At 41.3% G+C, this 21,747-nt stretch overlaps 1 protein-coding gene across 27 annotated transcripts in view; it reads right to left on the bottom strand.

Moving 5' to 3' along the window:
• CACNA1C (calcium voltage-gated channel subunit alpha1 C) overlaps positions 1 to 21,747 on the bottom strand; it is an 852,604-nt gene that overhangs the window by 681,455 nt on the left and 149,402 nt on the right. For all 27 annotated transcript variants that reach the window (XM_053254970.1, XM_053254974.1, XM_053254969.1 and 24 more), the window contains one exon: positions 15,239 to 15,344. In XM_053254970.1, coding sequence (XP_053110945.1) covers positions 15,239 to 15,344 — 106 coding nt within the window. The remainder of the gene's footprint in view (positions 1 to 15,238; positions 15,345 to 21,747) is intronic.

The following is a 21,747-nucleotide window of genomic DNA, read 5'->3' as shown; positions in this document are numbered from 1 at the left end:
GCCTTAGGACAATGGACACAAGACGTAATAATGGGTGGATGAGAAACAACAGAAGGCCAAGCAACAAATGACAAAATGTTCATAAAAGAAAATGTCACACCATTTACAGGTAGCTTTCTACAACATGATTCATATCAGATAAATACTCACAACTTATTGCATTTTACGTTTGGAGACCAGAGATAGACTGGGACTTCTGTTGGTGTACCAATCACCCTGCTGCCCAACAGAGTCCCTAACTGAATCACAGACTTGCTCTCAGGCTTGGCATTGGGAGTCTCCCAGGCTTGTGGGGGCGGGGGAGACTTCAATTAACGTTGGGACTAATTTGTTCATGGAGGCTCAGGAGTTCATAGCAGCCATGACAACTATGGGTCTATCCCAAGTGGTCTCAGGACCAATGCATGTTGCTGGTCACATGCTTGATCTGGTCTTTTACACTAATCAGGATGGTGTTCCATGGGTGGTGACTCCTGTGATTTCCCCACTGGATGGACCACCATCCGTCACGTCATGGACGGAACACCATCTGGTTAAGGTTGGACTCACATGAAACTACTGAGAGAGATCATTAAGAGATTTGGTGCAGGGTGTTATCAGTATGCTGATGACACCCAAATCTATTTCCCCATGTCAACATCATCAGGTGAAAGCATAACCTCCCTAAATGCCTGCCTGTAGGCAGTGATGGGCTGAATGAGGCCATCATCCAAGCTTTTTAACTTGATTATAGTTTTAAATTGTTTTAAGGTTTTTACTTTTGTCTTAATTTGTTTTATGTTGTTGTAAACTGCCCAGAGATGGAAGTTTGTAGACTGCCCCAAAGTTGATAAACAAACATTACTACAATAGTGGAAAATTGCAACATGTAAGTATAGTTCCTTTAACACACACACAAACACACGCACACACACAGCTTAGAACATATCTACAAAAGCTAAATAAATGTACTTCTTCTTATTATTTTATTTCTGAAAGAACTACAACTAAATACAAACCTGTTAAGTTTTTAATATAGTAAGTAACAGTTAAAAAATAGGTTTGCTAGTTTGGCAAGCCAGATAAAGACTATCACATACAAATGGTCTCCACCATCTCCCTCTTCCCTTCTACACAAAAGCCTTGTAGCCACTGAGCTAGTGGCAGGCAGGAAATCTTCCAAAATCTCAACATTTTCCATCAGTGCAAGTTTAACAAGGCAGATCAAAAAGCAGCTGCATTGGTGCCAACACAACTAACAGGGGAATTGCAGAAATGCTGTCGTTGGAAAGCACACACTGTAAAAATCAAGCATCTGGACCTTGCTAATGCCAAATATAGTCCATGTGGCAAAAGGTGTTGACATCACAGTTGGAAGGAACAGAAAGCTACAATCTGAAGCATTAAGTCCAGCATCCAGAAGAAGTGACCCAGAGATACAGCATTCCAGTTGTATGCCTGCTGTGTGAGATCAGAGTGTAATGTCTCCGAGTCCAAAGTTGGATAGGCTCAGCATGCACATGTACATAAATTAATATCCTAGATATAGAAACACGAGACAAATATAAATGCTGTAGAGCCACAAGGCCAAACTAGACTGCATGTTTGTGAAACCCTGTGCTTGCTTGCCCTATTTGCCAATAAAGCAGGGTTTGGGTTCTACTTTGTTTTTTTTTAATCAAAAGAAGGGTGAAGAAGAGGGAATCCAAACCCACCCCCACCATACTTCATGGCACTCTGCTGCTTTTAAGCAGGTTTGGCCTGGCCCTGCTCTAATACCAGACGTGGATCACTGATCTTTTATTTTGACTGGTCAGCCAGACACTTCCTGTAGATTTACTTAGATTCTCATCGTCTTGTTATGCCTGCCAGATCAAGCCAGTGATGAGGGGGAGGCTGCCCATTATCTTTTCCTCTCCAGAGAGTGCTCCTCTGAATCACCCTCACTTTAAGAAAGTGAAGGTCAATCTATAACCAAACAATAGTACATGCAATCGCTCTAAGGCAACAGATACAATAGAATGTCTTGTGCCCTTTGCTCCCCTCTATTTCTGCTAATTTATGGACTTATTTATTTATTTTTAGTACATTTATATATTGCCCCATACAAAAAAAGAGTCCCTGTGTGGTTCTCAATATAAAACCATTAAAATGTTAACATAATTAAAACAATTTAAAATACAATAAAAACTCTAAAACCACACTTTAAAACTATAAACTTAAAAGCCTGATTAAAACAGGTATGCTTTTAGGTCCTTCTTAAAAACTTTCAGGGAAGAGGAAACTCTAATTTTATTAGGAAGCGTGTTCCAGAGTCCCAGGGCAACTCTAGAAAAGGTCCAGTCTCGAGTTGCCACCAACCAAGCACTGGCAACTGCAACCGGACTTCCCCAGATAATCTTAACAGGCAGTGGGGTTGATGAAGAAGAAGGTGCTCTCTCAAATACCTGGGACCCAAGCTGTTTATGGCTTTATAGGTAATAACCAGCACTTTGTATTTTGCCCGGAAACTTATTGGCAGCCATTGATGCCTTTGAGCAACCCCCGAGACCAACCTGGCTGCTGCATTCTGTACCAACGGCAGTTTACAAACTGCAGTTTCTGAACTATGTACAAAGGATTGGTTCTATCCATACTACTGAACACTTCCTGAACATACAGGGGTAGGCATTCATATTAGACTTTCCATCTAACAACACAGGAACTGGGCAAGCCTAGCTGTGAGTGATTCTGTCCTTGCCTCCAAGTATGTTTTGCATCTACACTTAGCTGGGATGTTTTCCATTTGCACCTAGCTTGCACTATCCAGCTGTTTTTTAAAAAGAATTAAACTCTCAGACTATTTCCTTTGTCTATATATATCAGGTTGCCAGGCAGGAGGAAGAAAAGACGTATAAGAGGAATAGAGAGGAACAAATGAAAATAAATGAACTTTTATTTGTATTTATTTTTTATTTGTATTTATTTATTTATTATCACATTTGTACACCACCCCAAACTTTCGTCTCTGGGCGGTTAACAATAGCATAAAACAAGTTAAAAACATATACAAAAAAATTAAAACAATTTAACAATTTAAAAATAAACCAGAGAGTTAAACCTAAAAAATTTAGGAAGCTGAGAAAGCTTGGGCGAAAAGTTGGGTTTTCAGGTCCCAGCTTTCCATTAAGAAATGTTCAGGGGAGCTTACAAAAAGCACAGTCAAAATAAAAAGCAATAAAAGAATAAACAATATCAAAGATGAAGACAAGGGCAACAAGTAAAGAATAGTGTAATGTTCAGTATAAACTAATAAATCCCATGAGCTTATAGAACAAAAACCAGTTTAAAATAAAGGCCAATAGAGTAGGGGCACGGTAGACCTCCCTTCATAGGGAATTCCACAGCCAAGGTGCAGCAACTGAGAAGCTCTTCTCCCACATTGGATATAAGACCACCCTTTCCTTTGCGACTCTATACACAGAATTGTAAGTTCACTAAAGCAGCAACCAGAAGAGAGAACCAACAACAAGAAGTATACACTCCTGCAGTTTGTCATGCTCTCAAGAGTAGCAGACCATGTGAAATTAGATTATTGTAATTTAAACCAATGCATACATACCCTATACCTGTAGGCCAACACCTGTGAATTGTGTGGAGTAGCTTCCATAAATCACAGGTCTTTCCCAGACTTCATCTTGGTATGGTCATTCTAATAATAATATACAGTATATGAAAGTAAACCTTCTCCTCTGAAGCGGCCAAAGGCAAAGGGATATGCTGAAGCACTGTTAAGTAGAGACATACTTTAGTAAAGCAAATTCCTCAGGCCTCACTAAAAACTTGAGGGGTGCTTCACACATGCATGCAAAGTAACTGTTGGTGTGACTAAAATAGCTTTGGTTACTGCTAAGATGACTGTATACTCCAAAGATCCAGGAGGGAAAGTCACTCTGAAGCACCTACTATCATTCATTTCTGCACAGCTATGCTTAGGTTATTCCAAATTCAAGGCAGTTTGCAAACAAAAGGGCAAAAAGATAAGACAGTGGCATGAAATGCTGTGTTACATGTTAACAATCATTTCTGCTATACATTCTAAAAGAAATGTCAAGCCTTTGCTAGTTCATAGAATTTGCTATACTTCCATTCACCGCACTAGTGTGATATCAAAGGCCTAGCTATATTCCTTCATCACTGATGCAGACCAGACATCTCCTCAGCTGGCTGCAAAAGTAATCACCAGTTATCAAGCTAGACACACAGTTATGCTCTCTTTTTCACAGGCATCCAGAGACAGGCAAGCAAGTAAGCACAGTATTTCACAGAGACATAACAATTCCATCTTCCTTGCTCCAGCTGGCACAGTTCAATTTTCAGAGAACGAATGGAAAGTAGTAACTTTCATCCATTTGTAAAGACATATGAATGTGAATGTAGAAGATGCACTTTTAGATTCACGTTCTGAAAGTAAGAGAGGATGTTGCTGCTAATCCAGAGAGCAAGGAAAAGAAGGCAGAGCTATCAAAACGGCACTACAAATTTCCTTCAGCCTCAGAAGGCATAAACAATCAACCTTGCTGTAAGCTTCAAGATGTGTTGTAAACTGCAATCCTAACCTCATTATGTTATCACCGCAGCGTGACACTGATGATGCTCATGCCATTTTGTGATCCCCACTCAAACGACATCCAAGCATTTTCCTCTCAGCTTGCTCGCTTAGGCAGCTATGGTTTTGTTATTGTGAAGGCACATTATCTCCATTTTAACACATAATTGCAGCGAAAACAAGCAGAAAGACTTCATAGAAATTATGGCCCTCACATGCAGGCTGGCTTCAATTCCCCTCAAACTTGCTCCAATTTTCCTGGCTACATCAAAAGAATGTGCATCGCTGTTCTTTGCACAAGGTCACACATGTGTGCAAGCTTTCTTCATTTGTGAATTTCAGCAAAGCCTCAACAGAGTTCATTAGTTCCAAAATGGTTCTGCATTTAATGAAGTCCCGTTCCATTTGTGTTCATAATCGGTTTTCAGTGAGGACAAAATAGATATAAAGACTGTAGAAATGTCTGCTTTAATGCTTCTCTTAGGACAGAACAAGAAAAGATTGACCTTGGCCTTTCTGAAGTTAATGGCTAAACTCCCTGGATGCCATCAATAAATTATTCCAAACTAATCCCAGTTATTTCACCATGATTCCTTCAAGGAACCAGTTTAAGAAATGCAGCTGAAATTTTAGAGGAGAGAGACTGCTCTTTAACACAAGGACTTGTGTACTTTTAAAACGATGAAAAGATTCAGAACCTCTTGGGGTCAAACCACATGTTACATTAAATGCGTACTTTGGCCCTGTGATTGGAAGATGCAGTTTACTTCAATAGCAGTCACAAGGGGGGTAGATTAGGATTGAGACCTCAGTGCACAGGGAGGGGTTTTTAACCCTTTCCCATCACCCCACAGTCCTAACTAAAATCATGCCCCCATAGATGCTACTAGCCCTGAAATGAAAACGTCCACTGGCATACATTGCAAATAGCACCTTCAGGAGGCAATTTTCTTCAGGACCACAGTAATGGTTGGAAGGCATAAAAGACCCTCCCACTGTGCAGCAATCCCCCTTCCTTGCAGATACTGTTTAAGGGTATTTTGTTTTTGTTTTTAATGCAGGGCAAAAGTGTGTGTTTAATAGGAATGTGCCCGAACCAGTTCAGCCCCTCAGGATGGAAGCGCTGAACCGCTTTGGACGGACGCACCCAAGCTGATCCAGTGGGGTAGGGATCAGTCCCTTTAAAAATGAGGAATGCAGGTGCTTACCTGCTCCTTCACTGCCCCACCACTCATCCAGGACCAGCACAGGCATGCAAAAGACCGAACGCGGCTGCTTCCAGAAGCCTGCATGCAGCGTGGCAGAGCAAGTAGGCACCTGCTTTCTTCCTTTTTAAAGGAACCAATCCCTGCCCCGCTGCTGGCTACTGAGCTTGCTTGTGCACATCCCTAGTGTTTAACTGAACATGGCATTTGGTCCATAAATTACTTTTGAACTAAATGGATACTTTCAAGTCTTGGGAGTCACACCTATATGAAAATGTGACATCATCATGTGGCACTAAAATGTGACACCAGGGCTATCACACACACACACCAGGGCCGATTTGTTCACTGCTGACTTCCAGCAGAATGTCTTTCCGCAAACGCTTCATTCATCAGGATGTCAGCCACCATGTTTGAGGTGGCAGAAAGTTTGATCTGTGGTGCTTCATTCACACATGTAGATCACTACTTCATGTAGCAATCACCAATAGGCCTGCCAGTTTGCCAAAAATAAGCCTGTTTCTTCAGCTTTTTTACAAAGCAGGCAGACTGCAAAGATTAATCTCAGCTCATTTTATAACAACCTGGGAAAGGTACCATGTACTTCATCTTATTTTGTTGTCATCTATTATGTAATCAAGAGATGGGGCAGGTTAGAAACTGAATTTGGAGGAGTAGTCAACGTTGTAATGCAAGGAAAGGAAAGGAAAGGTTGTGCTGTCAAGTCGGTGTCAACTCCTGGCGACCACAGAGCCATGTGGCTTTCTTGGTAGAATACAGGAGGGATTTATCATTGCCATCTCTTGCACAGTATGAGATGATGCCTTTCAGCACCTTCCTATATTGCTGCTGCCCGATATATAGGAGTTTCCCAAATTCTTGGAAACACACCAGCGGGGATTTGAGCCTCCTGCTCTCTAGGCGGGTTGCTTCCCCACTGCACCATTAGGTGGCTCATTGTAATACAAACCCACCACAAACTATATTGATCCTTCAATAAACATATATGCTTTCTGCATTTCTATAATGAAAAAGAAATTGTGACTGATGTCTCAGATTCAATCTTCCCTATGCAATTCAATTCTTGGAACTGGCCAGTAGCTGCCATTTTGCTTTGCTTTATAACAGGAGTTCTTAAGCTTGAGTCCCCATATGTTGTTGGACTATAGCTCCCATCATTGTAACTGTGGTGATGTTGTAATCCAACAACATCTGGGGATCCAAGGTTGAGAATCCCTGCTTTATAACTTTTTAATACCAAAGGGGTCAACTGGAAATAACTAATTTTTACCCTAAACAGCCTCCTGAGAATTAGTGTAACATAGTTATTTAAAACCTGAGCTGTGAACCAAAAAGCCTCCACTTTAAATCTCACCTCTGCCGTGAACTCCATAGGTAGCCTAAGGTAAGACTCAGTCTCTCATATGCAATCTGTGGATGCTGACGATACTGACATAGGGCTATTGTAAGGATTATTGTTACATTAATTATGTAGCTTTGAACACCTCAAGTATTATATGAACACATTATTATAGTTATTGACCCATGTCAAACTGGCTTTCGGGTGGGCTATGGGGTGGAGACTGCCTTGGTCAGCCTGATGGATGATCTCCAATTGGGAATTGACGGAAGAAGTATGACTCTGTTGGTCCTTTTGGATCTCTCAGCGGCTTTCAATACTATCGACCACAGTATCTTTCCGGAGAGTCTGAGGGGGTTGGGAGTGGGAGGCACTGTTTTGCGGTGATTCTGCTCCTACCTCTCGGGCACGTTCCAGATGGTGTCCCTTGGAGACTGCTGTTCTTCAAAATCTGAAGAAATCTTTTCTATGGTGTACTTCAGGGCTCCATATAGTCTCCAATATTGTTCAACATCTACATGAAACTGCTGGGAGAAGTCATCAGGAGATTTGGTGCAGGGTGCTATCAGTATGCTGATGACACCCAAATCAATTTCTCCATGCCAGCATCATCAGGAGAGAGCATAACCTCCCTAAATGCCTGCCTGGAGTCAGTGATGGGCAGGATGAGGGATAATGAACTGAGACTGAATCCAGAGAAGACAGAGATACTCATTGTGTGGGGTCGAAACTCAGGAGATGGGTTTGATCTGCCTGTTCTGGATGAGGTCACATTTCCCCAGAAGGAACAGGTACGCAATCTGGGGGTGCTTCTGGACACAAAACTCTCCCTGGTTTCCCAAGTTGAGGCAGTGGCCAAAAGTGCCTTCTATCAGCTACGGCTGATACGCCAGCTGCATCTGTTTCTTGAGATGAACGACCTCAGAACAGTAGTCCATCTGCTGGAAACCTCCAGACTGGATTACTGCAATGCGCTCTATGTGGGGCTGCCCTTGTATGTAGCCCAGAAACTACATTTGGTCCAGAAGACAGCCAGGTTGGTCTCTGGGTCATCTTGGAGAGATCATATTACTCCCAAATTGAAGGAGCTACACTGGCTGCCGATATGTTTCCGGGCAAAATACAAGGTGTTGGTTATAAGTAAGTAAGTAAGTAAAACTTTATTTTGGTCATAGACCAGCAATACAACAATATAAAACAAATAAGAAAATAATAATATAAAATCAGACTACATTTATACGCATTTGGCATATTATATAACAATATTTGGCCGCAATATGAATAACGTCCAAATTAGGATTGGTGAGTAAATAGTTAAAATAAAAATCATCTTCAGGACCCGGAAAATTAATCAAAAGTAGGGCAATTAGTTGGCGTCTTATGTCTCTGTAATAATCACAATACAGAAGAATATGAGCAGTTGTTTCAGTGTTAACAGATCCACAAGGGCATAATCTTGATGCATATGGTATACCCTGGAATCTCCCATGGAGCACAGCTGTTGGGAGAGCATTTACACGGGCAAGTGTTAGAGCTTGTCTAAACTTTGGAATTCAGATGCTACTTAAATATGTAGCAGGCTTGAGCTCAATGCTCTGACTTCCTATGTAAATGTTACTCGGTAATTTTGCATGTTCCATCTGCAACTCCACGTCATGGATACGTTGCACAATTGTTCTTCTAGCCTGATTGAAACCAAATCTAATATTATAACCTATAATAACCTATAAATAACCTATAAAGCCCTAAATGGCTTGGGCCCTGGGTATTTAAAAGAACATCTTCTTCATCATAAACCCCACTGCCCACTGAGATCATCAGGAGAGGTCTGTCTGCAGTTGCCACCTCTGCTGCTGCCCCGAGGCTATGTAATGTGCTCCCTAATGAAATAAGAACCTCCCCATCTCTGACAGCTTTTAAAAAGTCTTTAAAGATGCATCTGTTCATCCAGGCTTTTAATTAAATATTGTTTTAATACTGTTTTGACATATTATTTTTGAATTCTTAAATTATAACATTTTAACTTTTGGGTTTTTTGTTTTAACTAACATTTTACTTTTTCTGTTTTTACTTTGTTGTATACTGCCCAGAAACATATGTTTTGGGTGGTATAAAAATATGTTACATACATAGGTACATACAATTATGATATGTTTGGGGGATTTAACATCTCACCTACACTTTATCAACTGTGATTTATTTTAAAATAATGTAAAAACTTTCATTCCACATCCTCGAGGAATGAAAATGTGACTTGAAAAACATGAAATATTTTTTCTGAAGTGATCGGAATCTGAGGGGGGAAGTATTAGTTGGAATATAATCACCTGTTTTTCTTCTTCTTTTTCAAAAAGGCATTACATACCATCGAATGGGTAAAGGGTTTATTGAAGAAAGTTCTCCATGTCCCTGGAAATCAGGATTGTAGAAGTTGCTATACCAACTCCTCCCCTACTCCCTTTCAGAATTAAATGTGAAGTGAATATGAAGCCAGACTTGTCACCCAAGTGAAGGCTTCCCCTGAGCTGCTGGACAGATCTGGCTTCCCACAGTTGGACTGACTCTACCTTCCTCTCCTCCTCAAAGAAGGAAAATAGACAGTACGTGTTCAGCTATGAAATACTAGGGCTTAAACAGATCACCTTGGAAAGGATGCTTCCACTAGACCCTCTCGGCGATATGTCCTGTTCCACACAGTTTAGGTTTATAGGAGACAGGCCTTGCTGAGGAGCTTTGTTAATGCAATGGCCCTGTTTTTCCTGCTTTCAGCAGGAGGGAACTAAAACTGACTGGAATCTTTATATTCTGAGAAGATATGGGAATGGTTTATATCCACAGCAGAATGAAGTGGCAGAATCTTGAGGTGTAGAACAGGATATACCACTTCTAAGTAAAAGAGGGGGGTGTTTCTCTAAAGGTATATTCACCATAAATATGATCTGCCACCTGAAGCATGATGAGGTACTGTTCATTTTACCACTTCAGAACTTTACTACCTCACTCTGCTGCATGTAGACCACTCTGCAGCCTCACAGAGAGGGAACACAGAGCTTTCAAAAATCTTTGTTGTTTTTAGGTTTCTTTGCGGTAGCTGTGTTGGTAGTTCTGCTGGAATCATAGAACTGAACTAGTCTTACACATGCTACATTGCTTCCAATTTGATTTGGGAGTTTTGATTTATATTGTCAGAGAGAGAAATCAGCTTGCAAATTATTTTTCACATGAAATAAGGCCTGAGTTAGAAAAAGTATGAACTCCTAACTTTGCTCCCCCCCGCCACCCGCCGCTTTATAAGGGATACACTCCTGCATAATCAGAGCTACTCTAGAGTATTGGATTTTTCCACTGTTTCTTATAGGCAAGCTTTTAACTTCCTGGGGAGGGTGGGCGAGATGATGAAAAGTAATCAGGAAATCCTGTATCCAGACAAGGAAAATATAGTTCTTATCTGACTCCTTGGCTAAAGTTGATCCCCTTTAAAAAAAAACTGGAAAGGGGTTAGTGCACCCCACTTTAGTAGTATAGTTGTAAAGATTCAACCTCTGAACCTCTTCTCATCCATGCAGGATTGAAAGCAAGACCTTTTTTTGGTTTGTTGGGTTTTTTAAATTACTGCAGTCAAAGTATTTCACAGAGCACATTGACTTTTAAAGCAAAACTACATTTGAGTGTCCATTTGAATATGTACATCTGTACAAGGTACATTGAGTGTACATTTGCTTTTCTAGTTCCAATGGCCACCGTTATCTCTGTTTTCACTCAGTTGCTAACCTCCTTTCTCCTTTTGGCCATAAATATTGTGTGGCAACTTTCTCTCTTTGCTGCCTCAGCCATCTATAAACCAAATCGTCTCTCTCTCAATCCTCCAACTAATTCAGTTTTTCAAGTTATTATCCCTGCACTCTTAACCTTGTAACTTTAATCCAAATTGCAACTTAATTTTCCAACCCAGGAACTTGCTACATGCCATGCCAAATACTGGCCAACATTCTAAACATGCAAGGACATGTAACTGCACTAAACCACAGTTTGGCTGTTTGGCACCTCAGAGTTTTGGGGAGGGGGTTAAGGCACTCTATTCCCCCTCCGACTGTTGGCCTGTGCCAGTACTCAATGTCTCTCCTGAAAGACCATTCTGTTGCACTCTGACCTCTTCATAAGTGGCACAGCATCCCTTAAATGCATCTGCACACCTCTGGCATTCTTCAAAACCCTGCCCTTCCTCTCAACTCGTGACCTCCGCATTCGGGCAGAATTGCCCATTCATGGTGGGCTGTGGCTCTTTTCTACTCCACCATTGTGCCCCTGATTCCCTGGAGGGGAACACAGGACTTCTGCCCCGAATCTCCTTCAGAAGAGAGTGTGTGCATTCACACACCAGCCAAACTTACCTCGAAGTCCCTTCGAGGTTTTTGGACCCACTCCATGCACAAACCAGGCTTTGTGATTCAAATTCTACCTTATCTTGACGTATGTTCGGGTTTTTAAAATGCTGGTTTAAAGCTACTTTTTCTGAAAATGCCAGAACAAATGGGTGAGGCACTGACGTACAATCATTAGCATAAGAGGCATACTCTCTTCAGAAATGCTGATCTATCTCTGCAGGAACTCCCTCCCCCCTCCTCCCATTGGCTAGAAGGAAAACATGGAGCATGCCATGTGAACTTGTTTCAAAACAAAATTGAGAGCAGAGGGGAGGGGCTGCTTCCCTCAATGCCGCGAGTGTACTTCGAAGTGGCTTCGCTCAATGTTTACTTTGAAGCCTGAAGCTAAGTGTGAATAACTCCCTGGAGGCCGGTGGGGCTGCCCCAGTCCTACTTCCAACTCCAGACTGACTGGTTGGCTGCTCAGCAAAGGTGCTGGCTTGCTTATGCCTGCTTCCTCAGCCTATCTTCACTCTCCCCGTACTCCCACACCGCCAGAAGCATGCCGGATTAACCCCCGCACAGCAGGAAGAGCACTGGCCAGCAGAGGGGCCTGTCTCTCCACTCGCTGCAGCCGGTAAGAGTCCCAACACACAGGGATTTTTGAAATTGTGCCCTTGCAGCAAACCTCTCAGCAAAACATATGAGACATGCCATAGGTTTTGTACTTTGTTGCACAAGTGCAAACATGTATGCCCTAGTGCAGCACTAACTGAAATGCAAGCTCCAGACTCAGCACAACTAGCTAGCACACCAGCCTTACGCTAGCACAACATCCTTGTGCAAGTGCAGCATTAGATGTCAGCCACTATAATTATTATTTTCATCATCATCATTTCTATTCCAGATGCATAGGTAAAATCTACAACACTATCAAAAATCCCTACAAAGCTATCAGAAATGTAGTCAAGGTTGTCCTCACATTTTCTATAGCATCACCACAAAACGTGGCACTCAGTATGATAACTTGAAACAGAAGTTATCAATGCTGAATTTATGTTGCAGAAGTTTTGCAGACATCTTCATTTCAGATGCTCAAATTGTTATTTAATCATGTTCCCAGACAGGATAAATGTCATCACAATTGATCTTAATATAAAAATATAAATCAGTATGCTTTTCAATCAGTCTTGCAAATAAAGATTTAAACGTTACTAACCCATGAAAATTTTTTACTAGCTTGTCTGCCGATGCATACCTACATTAGTTAATGTGGCCGAAAACAAGGCAAAGAGAGCTTTTCAAAAACCTTCCAGTTCATTATCTGCAAGACATTCTTTCTCACCATAGGCAACAGGGCGAGTGCTGATTTACTAGCCTATTATACATAAATAACATATATGTTGTTATAATAACATATTGCTGCCCAGGACATTAAAGAGGCTAAGATAAATTTCACATGTGATACTAAAAAAGCTTCTCTCTTTGGTGATTATTGTAAATGTGGGATGAAAAGCAAAAGAGAACTAATGCTTAAATGAATGTACATTCTACATCACAGTTGTAGGAAATACAAATGGTGATTTAAGATTCCTGTACACTTCTTAGGGCTACTTTACTCATTTTAGATGTATATATAACATGTTTTATGTGAACATCTAAAACTCTAGTGTGAGAATATGACACACATCTCATATGGTCGAACCAGTAATCGTAACATTGGAAAGTGAGTAGGGATTAGCCACACACCACAGAGGCTGTTGTCATCCAAGAATGCTCATCAGACAAGCAGGATTAGCTGAGGTTCCCTGTTGATTGTATATTTGGAAGCAAACCTGGACTTGCTGCTGCATGAAACATGAAACAGTCCAGATATTCACACAATTACACATTAATACAGTCACATTTTCAAATGGTGGTTTCAGTGATCACACTTTGATCTGGTCTTCTGGGAACTTCCACTCCCCAATGGGAGAAAACATTGTCCGTCATCACAGCAAGAATAAATTGCTAATGGGTTATCTGTATCCATGATGATGAATACGTTGAATATTTACATACCACAAAGTACAAATACATTCAGTCAGTCAGTTTCCTTTGTATATTTTAATTTTAGAGATCAAAATATGTAAAAGGGGAGCATTCAGTAGCTCTATGAAAGAGTTCCATCTATAGCATATTCATTGCTATATGTTTTAACTACATGACACGGTTAGAATCAAATATCTCAACTGCTTTCACTGGTCAATGGTTTACGTTCAGTTCCAGCCTTTCTAGTGAGGCACCAGGAAAATTGTAGCATGTTATTGGTACCAATTCCCAAAAGTCTAGGATGAACACTGTTCAGGTTTCACCTGATGATGAAATCCTCTTTTAAAAGGCCTAGGAGTCCTCCCCTAAGTTTTATATCCAAGAAAACACAAAGCAAAACAGCAACAGCTTACGACTTGTCTCCCAAGACTGATTTTCAGATCATATTCTGAAGCCTTCATTTTTCTTTAGCTTGCTCAAAACTGTTTCATCAATGATACTTTATCACAGTGGCCAGTGCCTGAAGAACTGATATATAGGTTCAGCTGTCTCTGATCTGGAAAGGGAGTTATTATAGCCCAATTTTGCTGCTCTGCAAATCTTTAATCACCATCCCACCCCAGTGACTATCCTTTGCAGTGGGTAAAAGAATCACATCCCTTCTACAGGCATTTGAAAATATCCATTAGTAAATTACGAATACTAGAAAGGATGTAAAGTCAGGATTTCACTCATTTCTATTCATAGCACTAAGAGATTTGGACTCTTGCAGCCTCTCAGGAAAGGACAGAGGAAATTTTTCATCCTGGTGTTATGGACTGCATTGCACTTGCCAAATTCTAAGATGTGCTTCTTTCACTGAGAGAAGTTATTTGCTATGACTTCATGCTAACCTAAAAGTAAACATGTCCCCCACTTTCCCCACTCTTCACAGACAAGCCTGTGCTGAAATACTGGCACTGCCATCTGCATTCAGTGGAAACAGAGAACAGAAATCTTCCCAGCCAGAGGGAGGAAAGGCCCTACCATTTTTCAAATAAACACATGGCAGCATACATTGAGAACGCATGCCAGGGCACCCTAGAATCAAGCCCTGGAGCTGTTCATCACCGAAAGCAAAGGCTCAATTAGTTAAACAATATCCTTTCATAAAACAGACACAACAGAAATAACCCATGAATGGAACAATTAAGTACCTGCCATTAAAATAGACCCATTCCAAGCACTATCCATCATGATCAGGCATTTGATCACCACAGAATATCCACAATAACCACAAGTCCAAAAAACTCAGGGAATATCTATACTACAGATTTAAATAGGTGTACAGTATATATCATTCGCTCTCCTCAGGTCACTCTGCAAATTGAAGACTGGGGGAGAACTAAGGGCTTCTAAAAGAATTCTAATGCATCCTCAAACTACAATTCACAGGACTCTGAAGGATATAAACAGATATAAATTTATATATCTGATAAATTTGATATAAATTTGTAATGTAGATAGGCCCATGTTCTTTCCTCAAAAGCAATCCTAATCAGACAAGTGCTAAGCAATCGAAGACACTGACAACAACCTGAAATCCAAACATCTTTGGTACTAATGTAAGTTTTATCCAGACTTTCCTACACGTGTGTATTGAACTAGGCATACAAGAAGTGGCAAGGTTATAATAAGGTATAATGAAGAAGTAAGCAAAGTGAGGACTTACCAGATTGGAATTGGTAGCATTGGAATCATCTTCTGGAAAGGGGATATAGATAGCTAAGGCCACACAATTGGCAAAAATAGTCAGTAAAATAATAATTTCAAATGGTCTGAGGAATGGAGTTAAGGAAGATACTGTAGCTTTAAAAAAATCACATACATCAATTACACTGGAACAGGAAAAAACAATTTAAAATTATTCTGTTTAAAGAAGACATTCCTAATCCCTTGTATTCTGAAAAGGAACATCTGCCTTTTAAAGTGCTTTTCAACCTTCCCAGCCAAGTTTCTTCCTAATATGTCAAAAGAACGGTAGGCCAGTCGCGTGCCAGAGTAAACAGAGCTTTCTCAAAAGATTTTTTTTCTTTATTTAGATTGAATTTTAAGTTTATTTTCCCCTCTTGGGCTGTGCTGTTATTTAACAGACAGTCCATCTCAAACAAATTCTCTTGCTCTCTTATTGCATTTGCAATTCAGTTCCAATCTGCCTATTATAGCTATCATTTCAGAACATCTCTCCCCAGCCTCTCTGCACAATAGTTCAGCATTTTTAACTCTCTTTTTCTCACCTTTCAAAAAGAAATTTAAGAGAGGAGTATTCAGGAGGAAAAAGCATGAGGAGCTTTAAAAAGTTATGTAAGGGTTTATTTTTAACATACAGTGTTTCTTCATCCTATATAAGGTTGTTTAAAGGACATGATCAGCCTTGTTAAAGTAAGTGGCAGCTTGTTTTGTATACTTTTATCTTGAAAATATTCCAACCAGGAGTTTCTATTTTCAAATATATGGATTTACTCAGAAGAGGTTTTGCCAATTAGGGTTCTCAAAGCTTTTAATCACAATCAGAGTCTCCTAAAGAAGAATACCGGGCTCATTCTCACGACCAAAAGCCTGGTCGAAAGAGCGTCCAGCCAGGCTCCAAGCCCAGTGCATGCTCCCAAGAATACATTGTGTGTTGGCAAAAATCGAGAGGAGGAAGTGACTGTGTAATAGCCACAATCTGGGTAGGACGGCAGTGGCCAACCCACACTGTGTATCCAGCACTGCATCAAGGGTGAAGGAAAAGCACATCCGGCACCATCCTACTTAAATCACAGCTAGTACACAATCACTTCTAGTACACAAACTTCTCCCTCCTCCCACCCCGATTTTTGCCATCACACCACTGTTTCATGGGAGTGCAGATGGGGCTTGGAGCCTGGCTGGATGCTCCTCATACCCAGCTTCTGATGATGAGAACCATCCTTCCTTAGAGCTAGTTTTTGTGTGCATCTTGATCGGGTTGAGCTGGGTGTGTGTTCATGCCTGCTGTAATATTAGCTTGTATTATACCAAGCTGATAGAGAACACTGAGATCCAGTGGGACTGCAACCCCAATTCCTTTCTGGGTTATACCCTTCTCCTTGGTTCTTCCCTTGAGCAAATACAGGACTTATGTGGTGTGCAAAGACAAATTAACCCAGTGTGCAAAGACTTTTGCCCCAGAACTCCCCTTCTGTGAGGCCCAACATGGTGGCAGATTGGGATGGAGGAAAAAACATTTTCAGGACTGATATAGAGCATGATTCATATGTTACCCACCCCTGCTTTTGTGGGTCCATTAGATTACATATCAAGCCTTCTTTGCCACACTTTTTCAATTTATTTTTGATCTAATCCTATAACAGAGATGAGAGTACCAACCAAACTGCTTTCACAGAGGTTCAAATAAAAATGTCATCATTTGCTTCTATCAAGTGTAGTATAAGATCCAACTCATGCATGCAAATTGTAGCATGGTAGCTGCTGGAAACAAAACCAGAAGCAGCTCCATGCAGAAAACCATTAAAGTGAAGCAGCTGCCTATGAGATCTGACAGTCTCCTCACCATGCCAACAAAACTGACAATAAGCCACCTTTCCCTAAGCTGCACCCCTCCCTGCCACTGCCTACCTCAGTAGCAGCATGTGAAGAGTCAGTCCATTCTCCTCCTCATCCCTCTGTTTGGAAAAGGAGGAGACAGACAGAGTAGAAACATAGTGGAGGAGGGGAGAGAAATGGCCTCGAGTATCTCCAGGGGATAACTCACTGGGAGACTGCATAGCATACAGAAGATCCCTAGTTCAGTCCCAGACATCTCCAGATTGACTGATTTATAGATTGATTGATTGGTTACGTGCTGTCAAGTTAGTGTTGACTCTGAGCAACCACATAGATTCTCTCCAGGATGATCTGTCTTCAGCTTGGCCTTTAAGGTCTCTCAGTGGTGCATTCATTGTTGTTGTAATCAAGTCCATCCACCTTGCTGCTGGTCATCCTCTTCTTCTCTTTCCTTCAACTTTTCCCAGCATTATGGATTTCTCAAGGGAGCTAGATGTTCACATAATGTATTTGAAGTATGATAGTTTGAGCCTGATCATTTGTGCCTCGAGTGGAAATTCTGGACTGACTTGTTCTATGATCCATTTGTTTGTTTTCCTGGCTGTCCATGGTATCCTCAAAAGTCTTCTCCAGCACCAAAGTTCAAAGTGTCAATACGTTTTCTAACTTGCTTCTTCAAAGTCCAGCTTTCACACCCATAGAGTGTCACGGGAGAAACCACCACGTTCCAAACGATTCATGTCTTTGTAGGTATAGACACATTGCAGCATCTAAATATCCTTTCCAAGGCCTTCACTGCAACCCTACCAAGTGCTAGTCTGCATGTATTTCTTGACTGCTGGATCCTTTACTGTTGATGGTCGATCCTAAAAGGGAGAAGCTATCCACCACTTCAATGTCTTCTTTATCAATTCTGAGGCTTATTGTACCCATTGTCATTAGTGTAGTCTTCTTTACATTTAGTCATAGTCCCATTTTTTCACTGTGCTCCTTGACTTCCATTACTAGAGCTTGCCGATCATCCACATTCTAAGCTATCAGAGTGGTGTCATCAGTGTAGCACAGGTTATTGAGGTTTCTTCCTCGAACTTTAAAACCACACTCATCTTCTTCCAATCCAGCTTCTCTCAGTATATGTTCAGCATATAAATTGAATAAATAAGGAGAAAGTACACAGCCTTGTCTTACTCCTTTGCCAATCTGGAACCAGTCTGTTTCACCATGTTCCGTCTGGACTGTGGCTTCCTGTCCTGTGTATAGGTTTCTCATGATAACAATGAGATGTTCTGGGATGCCCATTTTCCTAAGGATATTCCACAACTTGACATGGTCAACGCAATCAAAGGCTTTTCTGTAGTCAATAAAGCACACATTGACTTCATTCTGGTATTCTTTGGCTTTCTCAGTTATCCAGCATGCATCAGCAATGATGTCTCTTGCTCTTTGGCCTTTTCTGAAACCAGCTTGGACATCTGGCATTTCCTTTTCCACGTAGGGCTCTAATCTGTGTTAGATGATCCTAAGCATTATTTTGCTAGCATGTGAAATTAAGGATATTGTGCAATGGTTTGCACAATCTGTTAATTTTCCTTTCTTTGGTATGGGTATGCATACTGACCTCTTCCAATCTGTTGGCCACTATGTCTTCTCCAAATTTGCTAGCATAGTTTGCGTAGAGCCTTGACTGATTCTTCTTCTCTTGCCTGCCATATTTCTGTAGCTATTCCATCAATTCTTGTAGCCTTCTGACTTGGTAATGACTGGAGTGCTGATCAAACTTCATCTTCCCATACTAGAGGTTCTTGCAAGTAGGGAATATCTTCTAGAGCAGAGGTTCTCAACATTGGGTCCCCAGATGTTTTTGGACTTCAACTCCCATAATCCCCAGACCCAGGGGCCTTTGGTTAGGGATTATGGGAGTTGAAGTCCAATAACATCTGGGGATCCAACATTGAGAATCCCTGTTCTAGAGTATCTTAGATGTTGACGTCCCTGCTGTAAAGATTTTCAGTATACTCCTTCCATCTCTATTTGATCTTATATGAATCAGTTACTATCTGTCCTTTGACATCCCTTAACATACCAATTCAAGGTTGAAACCTCCCTCAGAGATCTTTTGGAAAACTTTCCTTATTTTTCTGTGTCTATTTCCATCCTCAAGGTCTTTACAAATGTCATTATAGTACTGTTCCTTGTCTCTCCTAACAGCTTTCTGAAATTCCCTATTCAGTTCCTTCCTGAGGTCTTTATCTTTCTTGACTTTGGCTTCTCTCCTCTTCTTGACAATTTCCACCATCTGTTCTGACATCTATTTTGCTTTCTTCTGTTTCTTTGTCTTTGGCAGATAGGGCCAAATAAAAAATCTCAGCCTTCCAGATAGGGCTGAGAACAATTCCTGCCTGAAGCCCTGCAGATCTGCTGCCACTCAGAGTAGACCATACTAAGCTAGATTGACCAATGGTCTGACTCAGCAGATAGCTGATTCCTATGTTCCCTTCCACTCCTTTCCAATTCCTCTTCCACTGCCTCCTTTTCAAATACCGTGTGCCAAGGAGGAGAATGGAGTGGCTCTTCACGTGCTGCCAAACCAAGCAGTGGCAGCAGGTGGCAGGCAGGAAGGTGGGACCATAGGGTGCTTCACCTCAGGGACCTGAAGATCTCACGCTGCTCTTGGCTGTTGCCCTTTATGCCCTGCTTATGAGTGTTATAGAAGCATCTGATTTAATTCATTTTACATATCTATAACCCACTCCTATTTTAAAACAGCCACTATGAGAAGCAGGATGCTAGACTAGATGGACTTTTGGTCTGATTCGGCAGCATTCTACTTATGTTCTTGGATATGCAAGAGAAACAGGCAACCATATTTGCTAAAAAAAAAAAAAAAGTGGGTATGCTATAAAGTCCTACATAGTCACTTGCATATAAAATGGGATGTTATCAAGTGACTCTTGGCAAAAATGTTGTAGGTTTTGGATTACGCAAACAGCCATTTTAAGAACATAACAATTACATTGCTGGGTTTCAGCAAATGTCCATACTGTCCAGCACTCTTGCTCCAACAGTGACTATCTGGGTACCTGGGAGGTTCCCAACCAGGGCATGATGATAGATAGGCATACTCAGTTATTTTCCCCTCCTGGATCTAAGAAGTGCACTGCTACTGAATACAGACATTCTTTGCTAACATGGTGCCTTCCACACAAGACATCATTACATAATTTACAGCAAGGTGACAGTGAACTCACCAAAGAGGTGCCACTTTTCAGTAGCAAGCCATAATGAATGGTGACCATAATGAATGATCTGGCTCAGGATCTTGGTATTTGAGGTAAATAACTGTGGGGTTTGGGATGTAAATGGTTTCATTACTGTGCATTTCTAAAAGCCCTAGCATCCTTCAGAGACTAAGATAACTGCATCGTTCAGTCATTTCCAAATTTCTTCAGTGTTGCCTCCTGTTTTACAACACATCAGTCCGTTCAGCCAGCACAGATCTCATACATTTATCAGGCCTCCACTTGTGCTCTCTGCCTAAGCATGCATGGTTGCTGAGATGCCAAGCAAGTAAACCAACATGAGCTTGGCCCTCAGAGTCAGCCATCCATCATGACCTGCCAACATTCTGAGTGACTGTGGCAGAGAGGATAATAAACTTTTTTTTTAAAGTAGGTGCTTGAGGACATCTGTGAACCCTTTATTGACAAGCCTATTTTTAACTGTTTCCCTATCTTGAAAACAATCGGATTATAGCACTCTATATCTATATCTATATCTATATCGGAAGCCCCTCCAAGCTTCCGTGGGAAACATAACATACTAGAGATGTTATAAAGAGCCCCTGGTGGCGCAGTGGTAAAACTGCCGCCCTGTAACCAGAAGGTTACAAGTTCAATCCTGACCAGGGGCTCAAGGTTGACTCAGCCTTCCATCCTTCCGAGGTTGGTAAAATGAGTACCCAGAATGCTGGGGGCAATATGCTAAAATCATTGTAAACCGCTTAGAGAGCTCTGGCTGTAGAGCGGTATATAAATGTAAGTGCTATTGCTATTGCTATTGCTAGAGATGTAAGTTCTGGGCCAAGCTAGACAGGATGGCAGCAGATCTGTGCAAAAAGCAGGAGGTGGGGGGTTGATAAGACCCTCCCCTCTCCCATGATCTTCCTCCTGGTAGACTCTCTCCTCAAGTGATTTTCTCTCACTAGACTCATCTCCAATATCAGAACCCTACTTAGGAGAAAAATTCCTGGGGGGAGGTGCTGAATGAAAGGGAGGGGAAGGATCCTACATTCCTGTATCTTTTGCCCCTTAAATCAGAGCACAAACACCAATTTATGTGATTAACCCTGACTCTGCTACAAACACATGGGTCTGTTGTTGCCATGTCTAGCTTGGCCCACAGTTTCTCTCAAGCTGTAGGGTGTCAGGTTATACACTCTCTACTGCATATGGGAGAGTAATAATTTCCTCTAGTGTCAGGAGGAGGCTGGTCACAGAACTTTTGCATATGAATTCATTTAAATTGGTCGGTCCAAATCTGCGTGCCAAGCCAAAAACCATAGTGTGCCAAAAACGTACTGCTTGTGTGCCATGAAAACAAATAGGTAATTAAATAGCAAAAGGCTCCTGTGAGCCAAAAGCATCTGTCCTCAAG

Source organism: Hemicordylus capensis, chromosome 5, assembly GCF_027244095.1.
Source record: "Hemicordylus capensis ecotype Gifberg chromosome 5, rHemCap1.1.pri, whole genome shotgun sequence".
Taxonomy (NCBI): Eukaryota; Metazoa; Chordata; class Lepidosauria; order Squamata; family Cordylidae; genus Hemicordylus; species Hemicordylus capensis.
This window is presented reverse-complemented; position numbering and strand designations above follow the sequence as displayed.